The 24900-nt window shown below is 43.2% G+C and overlaps 1 protein-coding gene across 1 annotated transcript in view; it reads left to right on the top strand.

Moving 5' to 3' along the window:
* U2af50 (U2 small nuclear riboprotein auxiliary factor 50) overlaps positions 1-21170 on the top strand; it is a 53315-nt gene extending 32145 nt beyond the window's left edge. The window contains exons 6-11 of the mRNA XM_050189467.3: positions 3804-3942; positions 9200-9279; positions 18232-18354; positions 19652-19741; positions 19850-20080; positions 20386-21170. Coding sequence (XP_050045424.2) covers positions 3804-3942; positions 9200-9279; positions 18232-18354; positions 19652-19741; positions 19850-20080; positions 20386-20517 — 795 coding nt within the window. The 3' untranslated portion in view covers positions 20518-21170. The remainder of the gene's footprint in view (positions 1-3803; positions 3943-9199; positions 9280-18231; positions 18355-19651; positions 19742-19849; positions 20081-20385) is intronic.
* Positions 21171-24900: the final 3730 nt, after the last annotated feature.

Raw genomic sequence — 24900 nt, forward strand, 5'->3', positions numbered from 1 at the left:
CGAAGGTGTGCTTGATGCGAAGGTTACATAAGAGATGACAATCCATAAAATTTGTGTTGCGAAAAAAGGAAAGCTAGAATGTCACTACCTTCAGCACGCATTTAGCTATGCAGCCAATACTTAACAAGCCTTCTATCACGTTTTATAAGTTCCCCAGGCTCTCCAGAAAGTTAGAGGGAGAAAAATTCTAAACATTTGTGCCAATTTTCATCAATATCCATGAAGAAATAAGGAAGTTGATTTTCAAAGCCATGTCCCCCCTTAAATTTATCTTTGGTGACAAGCGACAACCACGGTTAGATCTGTAGCATGAATGAGAGCCACGGTACAAGGCAAGTTCAACTCAGCCCGTGCCTGACCTCTGCTGCATTGCATGCGAGATTCGATCACATCATGTGCCTTGCGGTCTAGATGCCACAAATATCAGCATATCGTCATTTTTGGGTGAATTGATGCGATGAGAAGTAAAACATTATCAAAACGGTGCATTTTGTGATCATCAGCGGTTGTTTTTGAAGCGCCGTATGCTACGGCTTGGCTTCGAATCAGGTTAGGCCTAGCAGCACCCTCAGTGCCTGCTAGGTACCAAGACTACTATGATGGATGGCAGTGGTCCGCTTGCGTGGTCGGAATGAGAACTCTCTGCCGGCTAGTTGTTAGGTGCAGAAAGCTTGCCACTCGTGTACTGATTTCTTAAGAAAAATAGCATTACAAATTTCCTAGGTGGCCGGAAATAGTTGCGTGCAGCACACTGCCGCATGCATGCATCATTGCAGCAAAGTACCTACATTGTATTTGCACCAGCTAGACAAAATCGGTCCAAAAATTTGTCTGTTGTAGCCAATATTCTGGTATAGCCAGGTCCGTTAGCTGAATTGATTGCATTGATAATAGTCAGTCCCGGATATAATGAACACGAAGGGAATTGCGTAATAGTGCAGTACAGTTTACGCTCGTTACAATGGACCCGCGTACAACACTTTCGGATATAACAGACCATAGTTCAGTCTTAGTTTATTTTACCTATTCTTTTAATGCAACAAAGTCCACTTTTAAAGGACGGAGGACAAAATTAGCGGCAATTTTTGTCAAAATAGTGCATATAAAATGGACTTTTGCCGTGTCGACATGTGTATAACTATTTGCAGTGCTCTTCATTTTAATGTCACTTTGAAGGTGCCTGCAGGTTTTGCACCTATCTATCTATGCGCCTCACTGGCGCAGAGCTTGGCCAAAAAGTGAGGCACGTGGTAGCTTTCAAAATGCGGGCTCTAAGATAGGTTGGTTTCAGCCAGCCACACCGGCTTTGTAGAATGGAATGTGCCTTGCACTCTTGCTGTAGGTGCGCTCAGGAACAGCACCCCGTGTCGTGATTTTACTGCTTCGGCCACCGGTCACTTGTACTAATCTTTTTCCGCTGGGACTGTACATTGCATGTGCGCCCACAACAATGCGTGTTGCATCTGGGTCGCAAGCCCCAAGGGTAGCGTTGGCCTGGGGCACAACTGGAAGCATCCGAAGGTCCCGGCAAAGCATGAGTCGACTGGTAACAGAACAACTTGTTTATTCTAGCATCGCAAAAGAGCGGGCGGTCAGGTCGACCGAAGTGGAGAGACGGGAGAGCACGTTACTCGACAGAAGAAATCGGAGCCTCTCTCGGCGTCCGGGAGCAGCTGCTTTTATACTCTCGGAGTCGAGGGGGAGAAGGAATGCCTCGTCAGAGGCGCACGTGATGCGGGGCACGGACAGGCTGAGAGACACGTTGAGACGAGTGTAGTGACGCATCCGCCGGGCCGGCGCCGGTCAGACCTCCTCGCTTCACACTTGGGGAGCTCCTCTCCCCGGCTGCCGCGCTTTGACAAGCGTGGGCACCAACATGCACACACACACACACGCACACACGAAGACACGTGGCACTGAAACATGCCTGGACGCGCGTGGCGGGGAGGCGTTGCGGCGGCGCGGAACGGGCCAAAATGTCCGCCGCTTTGAATGAAGCCCCGGCGTCCGTTGCATCCGCGCCGGCTATACCGCGCGTCGTAGGCGAAACGTAACAATGCGGCAAACTCCCATGGTGGTTATCGTCTTTTTTCACTTTATGTAGTGCAAACCAACGACCATTGCCTGAAGTTCGTCTTGAAAGTTCGCTCCATGTAGCCCAGGCTTTACGAGAAAAACTGCATAGAAAGGAGACACGGGAACGTACTAAGTTCAAACCAACCGGAAGTAGACAGCACTTTCGTCACTGCATAAAGGAGACGGCACATTGCGATGGCCACATGCGTAAATGTTGGGGGCTTGAGAGGAGGGCAATGTGTAACCACTCATACCTGTTTCATATAACGTGCTGACACTAAATTCTTGTGAGAAAGCATTTCTTGAGAGATACCCAGTGTCAAACTGAAAGACAAAACCATTTCAGAGACTCTTTAACCCTTTGAGGGTCAGTTACGTAAATATACGGTGCCGCGAACAAGTCCAAAATGGTTGATGCCGTATATTTACAGCATTGACCATTTACCGTCTGTACATTTAAAAAGCGTGCCCATTTCCTAACTTTTTCTTTTCTGTCATGTGCTGCCACTATGTGGGAATACAGAGAATTTTTTTAGTGCGCCTCCCTCTTTCGGTTTTCCTTGCATGTTTTGTTTTAGTGCTAGCTTGCTCCCGTACGTCTACATACTACCGCTCGCGCATTGGCGCATGCGCGTGCACGCGGCGGTTGGGGTTTTGTGCCACGAGCGGTTTCAGCTTTTTGCACTTGCAAAACTGATGGCTATCTCGTTACCAATTGCTCAAAGGGCGACCGCTTGTTTCTCGCCCGTTTAGTGCTCACAGGGTTGCGCATAGGAAGGATTCCACCAGGCATGCATTTTCGTTTTTCTGTTTCTCTCTCTCTCTCTCTCTCTCTCTCTCTCTCTCTCTCTCTCTCTCTCTTTTAGACTCTCGAAACCTAATTGCCCTAGCTGGTTGGCGATAAGATGAAGATTAGCGGAAGTTTGTCACACAGTTTGCTTCTTTGACGGGCACACAACCAAACAGTTTTCTTGAGTGTGCGCACCTACGCAATTCGATTACGCTATGGACGTATATATTAGTGTAAGAGCAGGGAACATTTAAGGCTTGCGTAATATTCTCAAGTGCGGATTTTCAAAGCCTCGAACTACGTGCATAAAAATGCATCAAATTTTTAATTCTGATAAGCTTATTTCCTTTTTTATTGTTGTTATTCATGAATGAAGAGTACATATATACCAACGCAAAATATTTTTTTCTCACTTTATGGTCACCCTAAAAAAATTACGGTAAATGTTTTCGAAATAAGTCCCTAAGAAGAATCTGAATCTGCAATAAAAAGAATCGACCCTGGGCGGCCGCATATGGCGACAAAAATCGACCCTCGAAGGGTTAAGAAATGCTTGCTAACCCCATGTACCCCACTCCCTAGTGTCGTGCCTGCAGGATTTTTATGAATTTCGAAGTTAGCACTTTGACAGGCAGGCATAATGCACTTAGAGATGCCTGCCTGCCCTGTTCTTATCAGAGCACTGTGTGCATCAACAATGATCTTTTCATTTCTAGTGAGCTTGTGTGCTTCTAGTGGCAAGCGTGAGTGCTCTGAGGGGATGATAAAAAGGTAGATGTTTCGGTGATAACCGAATAAATTCTTAAAACTGTGCCATAATATTTGTTATGGGCACACTGTCATGCACATCATTCACTGTGCCTTACGATGCGCATTTGCAGGTGTTGCATGATATCGCCAACCTAACATTTTTCTTTTTCTGTTTCACCCCGTCCAGTTTCGATCAATTGATGAGACAACCCAGGCTATGGCATTCGATGGCATCAACTTCAAGGGCCAGAGCTTGAAGATCAGGCGGCCTCATGATTACCAGCCGATGCCAGGCATGTCTGAGACTCCCTCGGTGGCCGTCCCAGGTAAGTCCTCTTTCCTCCAAGCCTTCATTATCCATTTTCTCAATCATCAACACCCTCTCCCCTCTTATTTTTCTTCCCGTAAATGTAGTAGCCTTTCTTAAAACCAGTATGAGAGAGAAACGTCAGGTTGCCCTCCATTCTGAAGTCAAACCTTTTGAGTAGCCCTCCTACCATCTGAAGAGTTAGTAACAAAGACTAGGATCAGTGTATTACTCCGTTAATACATTCTTGTAAATTTATTTGCTCTCTCTGCCCAAATAAACCTAAGTTCTATGCAAAGAACATAGGAAGTTCTAATAACTGTGGAGCATTGTTCTTTGTGCACAGTTTTTGGCCCAGGACATCGCTGTCTTATGTGCAATGTTTGAAAAGGAGCAACTCATCTAAAGTATATTACTTTTGCAACTTGCATTTGGGAGGGTCACTGGAAGAAACATCCTTTGTCTGAAAGCTCCTCAATTCTAGTTAAGCAAAAGACGCTAAATGTTGTTTACTATATAACAGTACAACTGGTAGCAAATTTCAAAGTACATACACTGGAACCTTGTTGATAAGATCCCATTTCGTACGATTTCCTGGCATTAACATTCACATTTGAAAGCACAAGATTACCTAATATAGTTAAACTTCTTCTTTACTGGTTAATATGTTTGCTCAGAACGTCACTTCTTGGCACCAACATTCATAACCTTGCATAACCATATATTCCATATAAAGTCTTGGAGGAAACTTTGGTGATAATTTCGCCATTGAGCATGCCATTCGGTATTTTGTATGCTATGAACTTGATGCATGAAAGCACACAGGTAACCCACAGGAGAAAGTCAAGTCAGCATGTGCCACGTTAGTTGCTCATATTCACCATCAGATAGCACAATATGATCACTAACAGCTAATGCTGTACTTCTGTCTCTCGGTTGTCTACGAAGCCATAATAAAAACTGGTACTTGCGCATGCTCTAGTAGTGTATGCAAGGTTGTTGTGGCTGCCGATGGCAAGAAGACTCAACACAAAAAGATATAAAATCATATTTGTTAAGTTTGCTGAAGGTAGCAAAGAATAATATCTTTCATCATATGTTGGGCAGCAAGAATTCGTAAACATTCCCTCCTAGTTTTTATACCGTCTAGGTTACAAAAGGTGCTTCAGTGTTGGATATGAAAGGAATGCACCTTGTGAGAGTTTTGTGGTAGCTGAACGATAGATACTAGTGTAGCTGTGTCTGTGTTAACCTCAACTTTCTTTTTTATTATTATTATTATTATCTGAAGGGGCCCTGGACCATTTTTTATCGAAGTGGGGAAAGGCATTTCAAGTGAAAATACGCTATTTCAGAAGTACTTTGCCTCAAAAAGTACTTCAACGTGTTCAGCAGAAGCAGAGTTATTGGCAATCAGACACGGCCTCTGCTGTGCTCCCGTTCCTTCTTTAATACCTCGTACTACGAAGGTTGCGGCAGAATGAAGCATGCCCACAATGCTCCGCCTTCTGAATGTCATCGTGGCACACAGTTCAAATTTAATTTTGGATTTTAACGTAGACGCCATGACTTCCGATTTTGACGTCTGGGATGTGCTAAACGTAAGCCAAACGCAATTGTCCTCAGCGAGCCGCAGTGTGTTTAGCCAATGGACTCGTGGCGGCACCCCGCGGCAGCCACGGTGCCTGCGTCACGTAGCTGACCGCAATTACCAGTAGCAGCAGCTGCCTATGGGAATCCGCTTTACTACGAAATAATGTGTCCGGAAGAGAATGAGCAGCAGGCTTCTGTTGAAAAGAGAGCATTTGAGAGAAAGGTGACATAGCACTCTGCTTGCGAGCTCCATGCGCCTCATACGACAGTAAAACTTGGCTGAGATGTTCACAGCAGCGTACACTACGCACGCACATTTGTTATTTCACCAAGCCCAAGAGGTGGTTCAGGGTCCCTTGAAGTTGAACATATGATGTAAATTATTTTGCTTTATCACTAAAATTTGCATGCATGTCTTTCAACCGTGTCAAGACAGGATATCTTATATTTTATTAAAAGCATGCTAAAGGCTATTTATTCAAATACCAGTGGCCAGGGCTCCGACATGTGCAGACGATCACTTTTACTGACAATAGAGCTTTTGTATGAGAAAAACGACGGATAGGATAGGACTGGCACCTCCACTACAAAAATGCTTTGTCATCTCCAATTTATAATTGGTAAATTGTAGTGAAGCATTGATGGGAAAGCTATTTCATTTTAAGATGGAAAAAAAATTATTTTATTGGTAATTTTATTAAATTCTACTACACAAGAGCTCTGGTGCTGTCACCTTTCTTTAGACTGATGCTGCCACTTTGTACTGTTGTGCTGTCATTGTTTGTGAGAGAGTGGTGCCCTCTCTGAGGACAGCACTCTCACACAATTAAAGTAATTAGCGGGGCAGCGCCTGGTAGAACATGGCCTTCGAGATCACCAGCTATGCTTAGGATTTGTATGCAAGTCACTCCATTTATCAGAAGCAGTCGGAATTGCAGAAAAATTATGCTGCCAATGCTGTCACAATTTTTTCTGCAACTAGTGATGTCTTGGAACAAATTGATGTTCTTGGAAGAGCAGTCTCGGTCTAGATTGATTCAATCATTGCCTTGAGTGTTTGAGGTTCACCTGTACAACTTTCTTTTCGCCAAAGTCCCAGAGATTGGGAGATTCAGTGCTGCTCACTAAGCTTCGGAGTGCCAAGCATGACATGGGGGGCCCTGCTAACAGGTTCTGGCAACAGATAACATCACTTTGAAGCATTGACAAATGCTGAACAATTTGAGCAGTTTTGGATAGACATAACTGGGTTATCAAAAAATGTGCACTCTTTAAAGACAGCGTGACTATTTCTGTTGAGCATATTAATGCCGAGTCACGTCGATAGAATTTCTTTAGTGTTGTAGCAGGTGGATTGCACCGTATGTTTTCATATTGCTAGAATAGTGTGTCTGTGTTAAGTGAAACACATTGTCTGGACGTTCATATCAATGTTGAAAGCTCATTTGTGACAATTTCTTGATGCATTCTAGTGCTTTATACATGCTTTAATGCCAGCAATAGAAATTTAAAGTAGTGTTTTGTATTTTTGTTTTTCCTGGTATAATTAATGTTAATAGCCAATGAACAAAATTTCAGGATGTTGATGGTTGAAACAGTCGAACTTTGGTATTACGAACATAGTATAGATCATATATAGAAGTAAATCTACAATTTGGTTGGCCTTGTTTATTTTATTGAATATTTTATGCTGTAATTGAACCATAATGCAAAATCTAAAGTGAACACAGTAGAACCTCGTTGTTACAATCCCGTTTCACACAAGTTCTCAGCACTAACATACTTCGCTATCTAGAATGGGAAGTATGACCCCATAAAGTTACGCTTCTGTTTTGGGAGGCTAATGCGTTCCTAGAAAACACAGTCATTCAGCATGAACGTTTAATATATTGCCAAACTGGGATTGTGGGATATGTTTTCCGACCGCTAGACCGCATGTAAACAAGAAAAGGTGCACCTGCAACCGCAGCCTCCCCGCATTACTCACCACGCACTCACATGCCACCACGCACTCCGTTTCATATTCCGGTAGCAGGTAATCTCCACGCAAGTTGTTGCATGTTGCCATTCACAGCTACCTCTGCCACCTGATTGTGATAAGCATCTTGCTCTGGCAGCATCGTATTACAACTCGATTTCGTTTTAGTTTCAAATCGCTGTTTTAAAATGACAGTACGCATCATGGCTCACTCAATCCCCGCCAACTAGATCCGCCCCACAATGTGTTGGGAAAAAACAATGCACTTCTCCACTTGGGCCCCGCAAGATCCCCGTGTGTTGCAGTCTCTGATTCACGCAACGCTTCACCCTACATAGATAGCAACTACAATCAATGCTGCCGCATTTTTTAGTGACTTCCGGTCGTACGTTTTCCCAGTAGTACATTTTTTTTTTCTGCATATTTTCTTTTTACAAAATATATGTGCGAGGTTCTACTGTACTTGTTCACTTGCAACTCAAAATATATACCCTAATGGCAAAAATGTCACATACCCAGCAAGAGCTACTTGAAGCAGCTCATTCTGAATGTGCATGCACGGTTAGGACAACGATGTGGCTGGGCCAGAGCTAACAAGCAATGTGCTTATTCCATGTGACCGTTCTCATATCATGGTGTTGCATATTAACGAGTGCATAGCATGTTTGTAATTTACCATGGTGCATACGCAGTGAATTGGTACGACAATGCACTGCCGAGCCATCGAAATTGTTCGTAAACCCTTTTCTGGCTATTGGGAAGCATCACGCTTCTGTTGCTCTGCATAGACCTGATTGCTTTCTTTGTAGTAGCATCAGCGTGCGCACCTACAGTGAATTTCAGATATAACGAAAGTATTACTATGTGGTATGTGTCTCCGTTGTACCAAGGTTCGGCTGTATTAGTATTCAATAGGACATACGATTACTTTTTTTAAATGTAGCTAAAGTTTGTGAAGCAGACTAGTGTTCTGTGATGTTTGCAAATATTTTTTTTTTTCTTATTGGTAATTTGTCTTTAATCCATTGTAAAATTGGAATCTTCCTTTTTCTCCTTTTTTTTTTCCGCACAGTTTTAGGTAAAAAGGGGGCATTAGAAGCCTTCAGGTCCGAGCCCCGCATCAGTGGAGTCTCTGGACAAACGCAGTTTCTCTTTCTCTCCCTCTTTCTTCATTTTTTTTATTTTTCCCTGCACCGTTCTTACAGCCATTGGAAAGTGTACGTCTTATCTTACCATACAAGAGAGTGCATCTGGCAAGTTTCAAGCAGCATCTTGGCACATTAAATTTTATCTCGGCAGGACCACCAGATGGGTGGGCCATTCAATGTGAACAGTCAGTTGTGTGCCCAGAAAACTGATCGGCCCTGTGTAGAATGTAACTTTCATGTCAGCATGTGGTGTGACCTTTTTCTACCACATATCTTTTTTAAAACCTGTCAACAATCCATGTAGGAGGCCAGAATGTCGGCATTATGTTTGCTTATTGCTTCTAATTTTTCATTGCTAGCAGCCGTAGGCTTGTAAGGTGCCCCTGCACTGTTCGGCTCAGCACATCAAGCTTAAACTTGTTTCTGTATTATGTTGCTTTACCTTCTTTCAGTTTCTTTCCGTGCTCCTTTCTTGTGCCTTTCGTCCTTTCCATTCCTCCCCAGGAACTCTCTGGTGGGTTAGGGAGGGAGACAACTGGATTTGGGTTCTCTTTCAGGTGTTATTTCAACGGTAGTGCAAGACTCGCCTCATAAAATATTCATTGGGGGATTGCCGAACTATCTAAACGAAGACCAGGTATGGTTGCCATCATTTTTGTTTTTCTCTCTCTCTCTCTATCCTTGTGTGTCATGTTGTTTCACTTTTCTGTAAATTAAGTCAGAAAGCAATAATTATTGTAACATTAACTGCATACTCATGGCTGTTGCCGTTTTGTTGCTGCAGATTTGTATGTGTGCACAAGATGGTGCGCGCATTTCTGCCGCCTTTCAGTTACCTTCACTGTGGGCATGCAAAAGTTGTGCCGAAAGAAATTGTTACCTAGTGCGTGGGAATTCATACAGCAGCTTGTCACCCTTCCTTATTTCGAAATGCCTTTTGACTTATCACTTTCGTGTAGAAGTCTCGTCTGTTCTCAAGGTGACAAGGAAGAAACATGCTTGCACACTAGGTGTTATTTCATATGATGAGTCTTTCACATGCTAAAAATTTGCAGTGGCTGGACTTTCTTATCTGACAGTGGTAGCTCACAGTGTTGCTTATGTCCTAGCATTGTTATTTTGCTTATTTAATGGTGACCTGTTTTTGTTGTGTTTTGACTCGGTTAGAAATATGATGTCCTTGCTTTCTTGTTTTGTGATGTAATTTTGCATTTTGCGCAAGGCTTTTAAGTGGGCATCGGGCTTCTTTGCCATTCTTATTATATAAAGACTGTGGATATTGATGTAATGCTGAAATGTAAGTATGCAAGGCTTGATCCATGTGGACTTGTTTGTTGGTGATGGCTTGGTTACCAGTGGTTAGTAATGAAACTGCGTTACGTATGTGATGCATAGGCTTACACTATGGGCACAAGATGCTTGCGTGCATGCATTGCTTGCTCTGTAGGCAGGTACATCAGTGTAATTGAATACTTAAAAAATTTGCAGCGATGCGCAAAGTGCGCTCCTGCTTCGATTGCTTTCTAATTCCCTAAGGGAAGCAGGCAAAAGGCGCTAGTAAACACACTGTCGTGTAGTGCGAGAAGTTGAGCATTGGTATTGATTTAGAATTTCAGTTTTACCACAGTCATTGAGACAGTTTTTTGCGCAGTTTTTCTGCTTGTAGGCCGGCATGGCAAGCAGCCAACTAAAGTGTTGCATACTACAGAAGCTCTTCAAACAACTTCTTTCAAGAAAGATTTTGCTCTTTATATCTTTAGGTCTAGCCATATGCACACAATGATTTTTCCGCTAGTCATTGTGCAACCTGTGCTTGTTATATAGTGTACAATTCGCTGGTATGCTGCCCCAAGGGTCTCTTGTCATGCTAAATGTGTGCAAATCCTAATGGAACTGTCATGATTTTTACTGAGGCACTTCTTCCAAGAGATAGTTGCCAGCCGATACTAAATTGCATTTGTCATGGTCTGGCTATTTTCGTTTAATTAAGTGAGGGCAAACCTTAAGCATTGAGGGACTTTGCCAACCACATAAACCTAAATCTTTCCAATGGTGGCTCTCTGGGCACAATCGTATTGCCCATAGGACTTTTGTATGTGAGCATGCACTCGTAATCACTGGAAGAGCAGCTGCATGTGCACTTGGCACTTTCATGCATGCAAACTTCCAGAGCAGACATAGAAGGATGTGTGCCTGACCAGTAGCAAGATATCATGTTCTCACAGTGGTGGCCTTGAGTGCGCTCATTGTGTGATTTAATGTCTCTTGCATTGCCAGCCAGATCACTGAAAGGTTTGAGAATCTGATTGGTAAACAGAGATATTGTATTGATATGCTTCCAAGGTAAAAGCCCTATGATTTCAAATGTGGGAGTTGTCTGTTGCAATACCTGTGCATGTGTACTTGTGTGTATGTGTGCGTGTGTGTAGCCAAGCGCCTTAGTTAATAGTGCTAGTTCTCGTGATTGGAAAAACCTGTACTCATTCACCTCCTTCTTTTTTTCTCTTTTTTTCCTCCCCCATTCTTTTTTTGGATTTCGTAGCAAAGGTTGGGAGGGTGATTACCTCTTCGTAGTTGCTAAACCAAATCTCGAGTCGCACACAACTTGCTCTTCCCCCCCGCCACTAATTGTGAGGCCCCTGGCAGGCAAGTTTAAGCTATGCTCTCGTCGGGACGGCCTCTTTACAGGACGAAGCAACGGTGGTGGCACAGACGGCGATGCCGTCGAGTACGCTTGCTGTCAGGACTGCCAAGTTGGCGCCTGTGATGATTTTATTTTTAAGGCACACTGTCGCGTGGTTGCTGCATAGCCAGGGTTGCACCGAACCTGCCCTCCGTTGCCTTCTGCGCCTTGTAGCTAATGAGTGGCCAGAACGGGGCTTCTCGTTGTTTTCGCAGTCCTTGGGAAATTTCTTCAAAGCCCCGTCACACTGGGCATCAATTCAGCCAGCAGTACTGTATCGGCAAAGAAGTTTGTTCCAAACAACCCTCTCAGACCAAAGCAGCAGCATTTGTTATGATATATATTCTTTTTTGCTTCAGTCTGACACAACCACTGAAAATGCACTAGTGTAACCTGGTAACAAAGTCACATCAGCCATAAAAATAGCTTCGTTACATCCAATATTTGTCAGAGACTTACACGCAGAGATTGGGAGAAATAAATCGCTGTCACATTTACACAAAAGAAATGCAAGCGGGGTGCTCTCAACGGCTCAGCATAACATCATTACGGATTTTGATGGCCCATCTGTATCTTGCTGTGCCAGTGCAAAGCACTGGAGCAACAATATTATATTTTACTGCATATAACCTGCATCCTCGTATAAGCCATGCTCTCAATGACAATACCCGGAAAAAAAAAAAAGGTCAATGTGCACTTATAACCCTCAGAAATAACTGCACACAACAGTACTGCCAGTTTGGGCTAGTCGACATGATGGCAACATTGTTCATGGCCATTATGTTTGCTGCGTCATGCACGCAGTTCATGGCCGAAACGTTGTGCGATGCCTGAAATTTCAGTTATTATTTTTGTGCTAGGGGAAGGGTGCAGTAACTCGGTGAAATTCCGGTAATTGCGTAAGTGTGAAAAATCTGTCCCTTATTGTATTTGACATTTTTTATTACCAGAATATATATTTTGAGGCACCCGAAACAAAAATTTCTGTCGCTATAACTGATAGTGAGTTAGGTACCACGTTTTCTATTTTGTTATAGCAGTAGAATGCCCCATTGGAATGAAGCACAACCAATCAAATTTTATATTTGCTTCATTATATCCGATAATTCGTTAAATCCATCTTTGTTACATCAAAATTTGACTGTATTTGCCAACAGTGGTGCCCATTATGTTGCGTTGTATGGCGGGAGCCCGTACACTCATTTTGTGCCACGACAAATGTGCATGCCAGAGCGCACCATCTATTTTAGGGGTTGATGCAAAGGCTGCAAATTCATGTAAGGCAAGCTGCATTTTAATAGGCAGATGTTTTTTCTTAAAGAAGGATCGCCTCTTAAAATGCGCTCTATGGCAGTCTTTTGGAGCTGCAATAGCATGGAGGGCAGGTGACGTGTATTAGATCTGTGTAGTAACATTAGTGGGGCAATGCTGCATTTGTTGTGGGCTGCTTGCAGTGTTCAAAGCCGTAGTTGCCAATTGGGGGGAACTTTTGATTATGGCAGGCATAGAGGCTATACAGCTGGCAATCTTTCAAGCAGCAGGTGTGTTGCCAGCCTGTGTAAGAAGGAATGAGAAGTGCACTTACCTACGTTTGGTGTAAAATCGCGGTTTACAAGGGCCGCCAGTATGGCCGCCAGGGTGAATGCTCTGACTCGTTCCCCGCAACAATTGCTCCCTCTCATTGCCAAAATTGTGCCTAGGCAGGTTGCGTTGAAATTAATGTCAGTGACTGGTACTTAAAAAATTTCATAATGTTGTGAACCGTATTTTTTATTTTTTTTCAAAGGTTAGATATAAAGTAAAGAATTTAATGAAAAGATGGAGTGGACAATATTTCGTGATCCAGCTGCAGAAATATTGGAACATAAAATGGCAAGGTGCGCTCAGATTTTTTATCCGGTTGATTGTCATTGGGAAAACTGTTGACAGAATACTTTACTTACGATAGCTGCCAAAGGCTACATCTGTTTCTTCGAGCATTCACAGGCCTTCTTCTTACTCACCTTATAAAAATTTTGCAGAAATATCAATAGTAAAGGATACTTGTTTGAAAGGTTTGGAGGTAGGCTAGGAATTCTAGCTCTGTGCGGCATTTGCTTACCAAAGCAGTGCACATGTTTGTGATTTCACGATACAGAGCAGCGGACAACTAGGCACGAACAAATAAACGGGGTAGACAAACTGCTGGCTTCCAGCTACGTTTATTTGCACATGAAAGTATACAACCGTTGTATACATAAAAGTAGTTGGAAGTCAGCACTTTGTGCGTCCACTTTATTTGTTTGTGCCCAGTTTGACTGTTGCTTTGTATACTGAAATCATGTAATGCCATTTTTCCCACCCTGCTAGCAGTAGGATTTCCTTTTTGAACTGCAGGAGTAAGGGTGAAAGCAATAAATTAGGGTGTGCAAGATTTGGCTGAAATTAACAATATGCCATGAACTGTCCATGGGCAGGCCTTATCTGTATTCAGACCTTAGCAGAAGGTTGCCATGAGAGTGCATTTAATATTTTTTGCCAACCTATCACCTAGCATTAGTCACGCGATAGTTCAGGACAATTGCAGGAGAGCTGCAAAGCTAGTTCAGGTGTTATAGGCTATTTTCATCTAGGGAGGCCCTAGAACTTTTCGGTGCAGTCATACGCAAGACTTATGTCATCTTAGTTTTGTAGAATTTTATGTTCCACATGCGAGTAATGCTAAGTTGAGGCAAGCAGAAAGACGTGATCTGCTCAGGTACCGAAAAAAGGCGAGAACACAATTGAGGGTGTAATATAGTGGGAGGACAATCGACAAGGCAAAGCACAAACCGTCCAACCTTTTCACAACACCAGTTATATTAATTCAAATTTGTTGGTTCAGGGTCAGCATTCTATGCCAACAACAGAATGCCTGTAGGCTTCAATTCTTGCTGTTCATCCATGTGCCGTCCATGTGCACCAATTTTGAAATGCTTGTCTCACCAATTTTATGGACAGATATAGACCGAGCTGTTAGAACAAGAAGTGAAAATGTACCACATGATTCTGCTGATCTGGCTTGGTGACAGTTTTGCACTGTCAGTAGAACTGAGCTGTAGCTGCAAGCTGCAGTGACGAGTGCCTGTAGGAATGCAGTCAGAGCATGCGGCCCTGCTTTTCTGGGGAGTGGTACCTTAGCTGAAACGTGAAGCAACCAGTTGCCAGGTGTTGGCATGCAGCAAAGACCATTGCATTATGTAGTATCTCTTCCTAGCTCTTTGCTACAAGCCGCCCCTTGCTATTTTTCACTCCCACTTTCTTGCCTTCCCTCTGTTTATCTTCTTGTGAGAAACGTCATCGTTGCACCTCAAGTGCGGGCCTCAGATGTGTTTAACATTGTGTGATCAAGTGGCCAGCATCTGTGCATTTTTTCTGACCGCCACTTGTGTTACTGGCAAGATTAGGTATTGCTCCCAATGGGGCTCATGGTGCATGGGAATGTGGGCCCCTCCGTTCTGGTGCTTCAGCACCTCACATTTCTTGTCACACGAGCTGTGCAGGAATGCAGCACTGGTGACACAATGCATTTCCTGTTAGCTGTGACGGAACATGCCTGTAGCTATGGCATCCAACAATGTCAGATGATGCACTATGGCCACTAACATGGGTGGCTGCCAAGTAGTAAAGATCTAAGGCATGGCCATGTGCAACACGATGTTCGTGTTCACATTGACCGAGCCAACAAATAGGGCTATCCTGGTTTAAGTCCCTGGCTGAAACAACAAAATAAGTTTGTTGTTTCTTAATGTTGACTTTGCCTTAAGAAAGGTCAACACTATAGGGCAGACAAAGTAAAGGACAAGCTAGATTGGTATATTTTCAGTGCCTGCCTGCACAGGGACACTGTAAAAGAAAATACATAGATTTTTTCTCGTTTTCTTTACTGGCTAGTTGTTGATTCTGTGACCGCAATGCGATGCTTTGCTTACTGGGTGGGATGTGAACCAAGTCATTCATCCTATCATATTTTAATGTGACCATTTCAAAACGTGCACCAAGTGGAGCTGTCAGTTTTGACAGCAGAGGACTCGTCCTCTTCTGTCACTTGTCTCGAAACACGAAACACCCTTCACCTTCCTTTCCCTATTAACCTCCTCAATGGCATAATGCACACAGGTTTCTGTGAAACAATCAGTGTGGCTTACGACCACTAAACCAGGATGACTCGCCTGTGCATCAGTAGTTTGCAGTGCCACAGAACCACCATCACTGATTTCTGTGATGTGTAGAGGAGTCCTGCTCAACACACACGCACACACTTTGAATTCGTATCAGTTTAAAAAAAATTATAAATGTGAACTTACTGAGAGTTCATGAATTGAGACCTAACTCTGCAGTTACAATCACATCTCATCATAAAACCAAGGTTGTGAGGAAGTTGGTGCTCCTTCGCTTTGCTGAGACTAATGCACTACCCCTCGTATTGCACACAGCTGTAGTGTCCACATGCTCACACATTGGTAACAGATGGTAACGAGATGTTAGAAGTAACCAGAAGATGTTACCATTGGTAACATGGTAACAGTCTGTACTTCCTTGCAACGTATTATTTTTCAGTTAACACTGCGCTCACTTGCCTTTGCCTTCCTTCGATTTTCTGTCTCCCCAGCTCTTGCACTCTTTGAAGTAGTCACAGTGTTGGCTCTAATTACTGAAAGCCTGTAAACATTACACTTAGTGCAGAATGCAAAAGATCTGTCACTCTTGTGTGCAAGTATCATACTTTATTGGCTTCAGAAGCCACATTTAGTTATTGCTGCAGCTCAGTGTAACCAGAGAACGGCACCAGCTTTACTAACAGCATTGTTATTGCTTACTGCGTTGCTTTATGACACATTGGCACTTTATGAACAAATTTTTTTCCACTTCTAACAGCAAAGAAGTAAGGCTGGCAGTTGAAATAAGTTAACATATTGCAACACATTTTTGCTATCTTCAGCATATTCTCAAAAACAAGATTAGACCATATGGCCTTACCAGTGATGTGAACCCATATTAAAGTTGAAACACAGCAGCAGTTGGAGAAGGAAAAAAAATGTGCCATCTGGCCTGCACTGTAACTGTTCAGTAATGTATTTTACAGATGCCAACTGCATGCTTGCCATGAATAAATTATCCTATAAATGCTTGAAATGATAGACCTTTCTGTGAGAGCAGCTGTAGCAACAAAATGGCTTACAGCATTTGCAAGTTGCAGTCATGTATATAAAGAACAGAGCTGTGTTGTTTTGAAAACTAGCATTTGGATTGGATTGGACTTTCTTTTTTTTTGTCTATATGTACTCCGTTATGTACGCTTTCTCTGCATATAAGAAGTGGCATTCTTAAGTCAGCCACGTGAAACTTATTTCCAGCACATTTTCAGTGTGAAATTGCCCAATGTTAGCATGTCCATTTTGCAGTGTGCGATAACCAACACTGCTGTGACAGCCAAAACATGCACTACAGGGTATCTGTTATGATCTGTAACCCACACTTTTTAATAGGAATACCTAAGCAAAATGTGGCACCACTGTCTCAGCTTGCATTTTGCATTTTCAGTATTGCTGTCCAGCCAGCATGGTAATGATGGGCAGTACATCAATGTGCTTAAACTTCATCCTTTTGGCTACGAACCACATATTTGTGTTAGTGAAATAATTAGTCTATTTTAGCCTCTGTCTCTACCATTTGATTATTTTCGGAAGGTTGCAAAAGTAATTGTTTGAAATAATAAAAAAAAAAGTTACGCGTGATGAGTGTTTGGTATCATGCATTTCTAGATTTAGTGGCACACATGCACAAAAAAGTTAAATTATGTGCCAGAAGTTATGTAATAAGGGAACTTGTCAACATAACTCATAAACTGCTCTAGAGGAACGTGTGGCCAGTATGCAACAACACACTTGAGCCACAAAGAGCAATAAATGAGGCTGCAATGCATTTTCTTAACTAGTTTATGCCAACTCATTAAGAAATTTGTGGTATCCATGATGCCTTCCCATGGTGATTTCAGTCTAGTGATCTTAGTACATATAAAACTCCCTAGAGTGACCGCACACCTTGGCTGGGATTACAGTACTGCTGTTTGAATGCTGCAAAACTGACATCGGGCACTTCCACACCAGAAATATACTGAAAACATGTCAAACGTAGTTGCTGCTTCAGGATCTCTTAACTGCAGCCTGTTCCAAATGAACAGGCTGCCAGCATTAGCTTGCTGGCTAATGCTCGCAACAGTTGGTGTTTTGTGCGTGGAGTCAAAATAGAAATGACAAAGTTTACTAGAGTTTGTTTAATTCTGGGGCAGGCAAATAATCAGCTGCCTAGTCAAATGCATGGCTCTTAGCTGCACACCACACACCTGGCAACATTTTCAGTGCATTAGCAGTTATCAGTGTTGTAGCTTGCTTGCTGTCTAGAGAGCACTAGCAGCTATATGGGACCTGTTCTTTTAAGAATATAAACACGTGCACTCTGTGCTGCATATGAAGCAAACGAAATGTAGGAGTTTATTCTTTGCTAGCATAGTAGTGCACTGCATTATGCAAAATTGTGCTTGTTCAAAATTACTGATAGTGATTAATTGATCAGGTTTTCACTGCAGTACTGCCTCCAGATTGTAATGCATGTGCATCAGATAACAAACTTTTTTTTTATCTTAGCAGTCATGCTTCTCTGTATGTTTGTAGGTTGCCTAAAACTTAAGTACAGTGTGCCTTCTTGATATTACATGCAGCAGTGCATTTTTAAGAAGCTTTGTTTTCCAAAGGGAGCAATAATTCCTTCAGTATTGAGTGAGGCAGTTAACACTGTACCAGAAGGATTTGTTGTCTTTACTTATGTCCACTTTCTTTTTCCCACACCTTTCCTTGCTCCTTTTTTTTTTTTTTTTTAATTCTACAGGTCAGGGAGCTTTTGATGTCATTTGGACAGCTGCGTGCATTCAATCTTGTGAAAGACAGCGCTACTGGACTCTCCAAAGGCTATGCATTTTGCGAGTATGTGGAGGTTGCTACTACAGACCAGGTGTGTACACTGCAGCTCCCTCTAGCTTTCTATTACCCTTTGTACAGCCTACATTCCAGCGGAAGCATGTGCACTGTGGTCATAGGAAGTTTGCAGTTTCTTCCATGTGTGATCGGTTGATCGGCCACGCATTTGACCTTCCACACAGCTGATAACACTCTGTTCGGCGGTGCACTTAATACCTCAGCAACAGTTTTCACACATCTTGAAGACCTAGAGATAGCATCTCCATGTGAAAACTCATTTAGTGCTTCGACTGCCGTTTCTTTTTTCTGACTGCTCCTCACCCCCTGCCAGGTTTTTTGTGTGCGTGTTGCTTCAGGGGACATTTCATGCTGCATAGAAGCTGGTGCCTTGTCATCGCTTTCATCTGAATCAGAATTAATCAACAGTTCATAAATTTTGGTTTCCAAAATGCGAATGGAGCTGTCGCGCTGAATAGCCATGGCTGCCTTCCCAAAATGGACAGAGCACCGAGATGTATGCTCCACCTTCTGCCACAAATTTAACCCGCACTCTTCACGGATGACATTGTAGGAGGACGTGACGCGCGAACTGCGCAAACCATGCGCCAGCATAGCTTGACTAAAATGGTGGTACTGGTGGGCTGAACTGGAGATCCAGCCAGGTAGCCGTGACACCGTGTTGCTCGATGCAAAGCACCTTCTTCCGCATCACCACTGTAGGAGGACGTGACAGCGGAGTAAAATCTGGGCTGTCATCTCTGCACTTTTTGGTAGAAGGGCGAAGGCGGCGAGCCCAGTGGTCTGCGCATGCCAAGCTTGCACCTCGAGCATGCGCCGTCCAACTTTTATCCTCGTGTTCCTCCGCAGCCGGGACTGAGGCGTCGACTGCGAGCTCTGACCAAAGCGCCGCGGTGTCGGTGGGACCGACAACGTAATGAGACTCCAGGGTGCAGATTTGCACGTTTCTTCAGGAGAGGCAGGGAGTGCACTTACAACACAAAACGAGCATATGACAACACAAACGAGCATAGTGTAAGGGTTAATGTGTGTTGCTTAAGGACATCGGGCATAATATAGTGGCCAGTGGCATGGCATGGTGGCAATCATAGGGCTGATTTCAGACTGTCAGGGTTAGAGGGTAGATGCGTGCTTGCTATATTGTTGCCGAAGCCTCCTGTACACATGGCCACTGCAAGGCTGGAAACTTTGGATGCCTTGAGTACTTGTAGCGAGGCCCTGGCCTGGTATTCACTTCTTTGTGCGTTATCTCTTTATTGATGCTGTCATAGTGAGTTAGCATTACAGTGGATTGTTGTGTACTCACATTCCAGGCAATTATGGGACTCAATGGAATGCAGCTTGGTGATAAGAAACTGATAGTGCAAAGGGCAAGTGTTGGCGCAAAGAACAGTCAAATGAATGTGAGTTTGAAAATGGTACTCTCATTTCTGTGATTTCCTCTTAAATGCTCGGTAGTGCAAACAAGCTTAAACTTCACTATAACGCTTTTAATGTTACTTTTATTGCAGCAAGCCCCAGTACAGATTCAGGTACCAGGTTTGCAACTACAGGGCGGCGCAGGCCCTCCAACAGAAGTGCTATGCCTCATGAACCTTGTGTGCCCTGAAGAGCTGAAAGATGAAGAGGAGTATGAGGACATTCTTGAAGACATTCATGAGGAGTGTAACAAGTACGGCGTCGTCAAAAGCATTGAGATACCTCGGCCGATTGATGGTGTAGAAGTGCCTGGTTGTGGAAAGGTGAGTTTCCCTTTGGCCCAGGCACGTCTTCTGCATGTTCTTGTTGAAGCAGTTGCACCACAGTGTTTTTGTTTGCATTCAAAAGTTATGTCGCATTTCGCAGAGTGGCAAGACAGAGTGAAAGCTTTAGATATCGCAAAGCAAGTGCCTTGCACAGCTTTGACCTTATTTGTGCACTTTGGAGATACTTGAAGCTTTAGCATGCAGTCCACAGTCTAGCAGCGCTGCTGTTTGTTAGCCTAGCCAGGAGGATATGAAGCTTGGGTTTCACTATGTATATGGCGCCCGTTCATGTGTTATTCCAGGCCTATGTGGAGTTCAATTCTGTCATCGACTGCCAGAAGGCACAGCAGAGCTTGACGGGACGCAAGTTCAGCAACCGTGTAGTTGTAACATCCTACTTCGACCCGGACAAGTACCACCGTCGAGAATTCTGAGCAAGCAACCTGGTAACTGCAGCTTGGTCTCTACCGCCTGCCATCTTCATCTGTCGCTGCATATTCTGTTTCTGCTGCACTCTTGTGGGCATGTATTCTAAAGTGCAACCCTGTAGCTCATGCCCATAAGCAGTCATTGCTTTGAAGATGGCACTGCCGGCTGTCCTGTGCCATGCAGGTTTTAGCCAAGCTTCTGTGTTTTCCCAAACTGGATGTACTATTCCTTTTCTTATGGCACATTTGTTTCTAATCCTGGATCTTTTCTTTGGTGACCATTGTGCGTTTTGTCCTACAGTTGTGAACAGTGTGGACACCTCAGCCCCAAACGTTAGTTTGGTGTGGACCGATGGGGTAATTCATTTCGTTATCATCATTGTCCTCATTGGAGGTAATACGTGATCTAAAGCTGCCAGGCATACAGCTGTTGGCAAGCTTGCATGAATGTTGGATCAGCCTGTGTGTGTTCTAAAAAAAAGGGAGCTCTTCACATGTGCTTCTAACCAATTGGATAAAACTACAATTGTTTTCATCACTACACACACCCTGTGCTAGTGCACGCTCCTTCCCATTTTTTTGAAGTGAATCGCCAAACGCTTTCATACCTGTGTAGCCGTGTCCTCTACCATCATGAAATAAAGAGAAGCTGCTGTAAAGTTTGTCTTGTGAGCATTGCTCGTTAGGAAACTTCAGCACAACCTGCATCTGCACAGGCTGTGTTGCACAAGAGTAACTATGAAATATACTAGCGCATATTTGCATTGCACATGACCTTCTACAATTAGTGCCATTGTATAGTATGTATTGATGTTACTTTTACTTGAAGACAATACTCAGTAATCGTTGTGACTGAAGAGGTAGCATGACCAATTTAAAAGCATCTACATATTCAGATATCTGCAGATGCATGTTTAATTTTGTTCCACAATCATCATTGTGCCAGCAATAGGTAACTAAAATTTGCAGTAACTAAAATTTTAACAAGTGTCATTTTGTTATTATGAAGGCTTATTTTAAAGCTGAGCCATTCACCAGCAAAAGGAAGTAAAGAAAACTACTACACTAGTAGAGTATGGTATTGCGTAAGGTGCGATGCCCTATTGTGAATACTATGGCAGCTACTGCAATTACTGTGATTGTGTAACGCACCAGTGCCCAAACCACTCTTTGATCTGAATTTGCCCCTCGCTCTCTGCCTTATATTTTGATTTCTACCTACCAGATGGCGCCACAGCATTAACATTGGCAATGTGAAATTTTCTGAATTTTCTGTCGTCAATCTATTTTAATGCCCAAGCACAGAAGGCAGTGGCGGTATGATTATGGAGGGATGAATACCAAAATAGACTAAAAATGCAATTTCTTTTTCTCTCTCTCTCTCTCTTCCTCTTCTTCTTCCTTTTCCTTTTTTTTTTTACATCAAGATGTGCCATTATCCATGGCAAACGTTTGCACCTGATGGCATATTGAATTGCACACCAGAAGGTATTTAATAATGGCACCAAACAGGCCCCTCTGTGAGCTCGATGGCCTTGCCAGCTCGCTGCGCAACTTTGGGTGACGTGCTCTGGCGTTTGCTTTGCGATTGGTTTAAGGTGTGTAAATGGCTTGTATAATCATTTGGAAATGTAACTCCTTTAATGTTTTCAGTAGTTCAGAAATGCCCCAAAGGTGTCATAATAGTCACGATAGTTCCTGCATGAACACTTGAATAACACTCGGTTTGGCGTATGTGCCTAAAAGATGCATAATTACATAATATCAGCGCATTTTAGAATAAATTGTGACATGTCATGAATCCACAGTATAGCAGGTAGCCTGGATAAACGCATACAGCATAGAAGGTAAAAAAAAATGCTCCATTCAGTACAATAACCAATAACGCATTTCATTTCTTCACCCATCAGTGTTTACAGACTGCGGTATGATTCAACTGCAAAGTAAAAAAATTTTTCCACAGCACAAAATGCGCTCAAATTTTGTCATCTTGTGAGACGTGTATGGTTTAGCATGCAATAATCTTTTGTCATGGCCCCTCCATACTGGTGCGCTTCTCTCTTGATTATATGGCAACAGTCAAACGGGAAAAAAGCTGTATCGGTATTCGCTTGACGCATTTTCTTGCCTCAATGTACAGAGGTGGTCTACGAAGTCAGAATATCTTGCAAGAGGTTTCACAAGAGGCCTTGCCGGTCAAAAATATGGCCGAGTGACAAATATATTTTCGTCATTAAGCCACAGACGCATGCATACTTTTGCCAAAGAGTGGGCTAAATTCCCGAGATCGTCCTCACGAGCAGAACTTATAGCAATTAGCGTTGCACTGCACTCGCTTATCGGTAAAAACGAAAACCCAGTGGTGATAATCACAGACTCAAAGACTGCTGTGTAATGCCTTTGCAAGGATGCGGACAACTTAGTATTTGTCGCTTGCATGAAACTAAAGCAGTTGCAATTCTGGCTGGCACAAACGTCACCATATCGTGCGTGCTGACCCATGTTAGAATTTCAGGCATTTATGAGGTCCGACAGTCTCGCTAGCTCTGCGCATTCCTATTCGCCGACATTAACTTCGCCTGACTAACCTGGAGAGCTTAACGGCGTGGTTAGTAGCCATTTTGCATCCCTCACACCGAACCTGGGTAAAGTCAAAACAAAATACACTATACTGATGGGCGACTTCAATGCCAGGGTAGGCAAGAAGCAGGCTGGAGACAAGTCAGTGGGGGAATATGGCATAGGCTCTAGGAATAGCAGGGGAGAGTTATTAGTAGAGTTTGCAGAACAGAATAATATGCGGATAATGAATACCTTTTTCCGCAAGCGGGATAGCCGAAAGTGGACGTGGAGGAGCCCGAATGACGAGACTAGAAATGAAATAGACCTTATACTCTGCGCTAACCCTGGTATCATACAAGATGTGGACGTACTCTGCAAGGTGCGCTGCAGTGACCATAAGATGGTAAGAACTCGAATTAGCCTCGACTTGAGGAAGGAACGGATGAAACTGGTACATAAGAAGCCGATCAATCAGTTAACGGCAAGAGGGAAAATAGGGGAATTCCAGATCAAGCTACAGAACAGGTATTCGGCTTTAACTCGGGAAGAGGACCTTAGTGTTGAAGATATGAACGATAATCTTATGGGCATCATTAAGGAGTGTGCAACAGAAGTCGGCAGTAACTCCTTTAGACAGGATGCCAGTAAGGAATCACAGGAGACGAAAGATCTGTTGAAGAAACTCTAATGTATGAAAACCTCTAATCCTACTGCTAGAATAGAACTGGCAGAACTTTCGAAGTTAATCAACAAGCGTAAGACAGCTGACATAAGGAAGTATAATATGGATATAATTGAACATGCTCTCAGGAACGGAGGAAGCCTAAAAGCAGTGAAGAAGAAACTAGGAATTGGCAAGAATCAGATGTATGCGTTAAGCGACAAAGCCGGCAATATCATTAGTAATATGGATGAGATAGTTCAAGCGGCTGAGGAGTTCTATAGAGATTTATACAGTACCAGTGGCACCCACGACGATAATGGAAGAGAGAATAGTTTAGAGGAATTCGAAATCCCACAGGTAACACCGGAAGAAGTAAAGAAAGCCTTGGGAACTATGCAAAGGGGGAAGGCAGCTGGGGAGGATCAGGTAACAGCAGATTTGTTGAAGGATGGTGGGCAGATTCTTATAGAAAAACTGGCCACCCTGTATACGCAATACCTCATGACCCCTAGCGTACCGGAATGTTGGAAGAACGCTAACATAATCCTAATCCATAAGAAAGGGGACGCCAAAAACTTGAAAAATTATAGGCCGATCAGCTTACTGTCCATTGCCTACAAAGTATTTACTAAGGTAATCGCAAATAGAATCAGGAACACCTTAGACTTCTGTCAACCAAAGGACCAGGCAGGATTCTGTAAAGGCTACTCAACAATAGACCGTGTTCACACTATCAATCAGGTGATAGAAAAATGTGCAGAATATAACCAACCCTTATATATAGCTTTTATTGATTACGAGAAAGCGTTTGATTCAGTTGAAACCTCAGCAGTCATGGAGGCATTACGGAATCAGGGTGCAGACGAGCCGTATGTAAAAATACTGAAATATATCTATAGCGGCTCCACAGCCGCCGTAGTCCTCCATGAAGAAAGCAACAAAATCCCAATATAGAAAGGCGCCAGGCAGGCAGATACGATCTCTCCAATACTATTCACAGCGTGTTTACAGTAGGTATTCAGAGACCTGGATTAGGAAAAATTGGGGATAAGAGTTAATGGAGAATACCTTAGTAACTTGTGATTCGCTGATGATATTGCCTTGCTTAGTAACTCAGGGGACAAATTGCACTGCATGCTCACTGACCTGGACATGCAAAGCAG

This window comes from Dermacentor andersoni, chromosome 2 (genome assembly GCF_023375885.2).
Source record: "Dermacentor andersoni chromosome 2, qqDerAnde1_hic_scaffold, whole genome shotgun sequence".
Taxonomy (NCBI): domain Eukaryota; kingdom Metazoa; phylum Arthropoda; class Arachnida; order Ixodida; family Ixodidae; genus Dermacentor; species Dermacentor andersoni.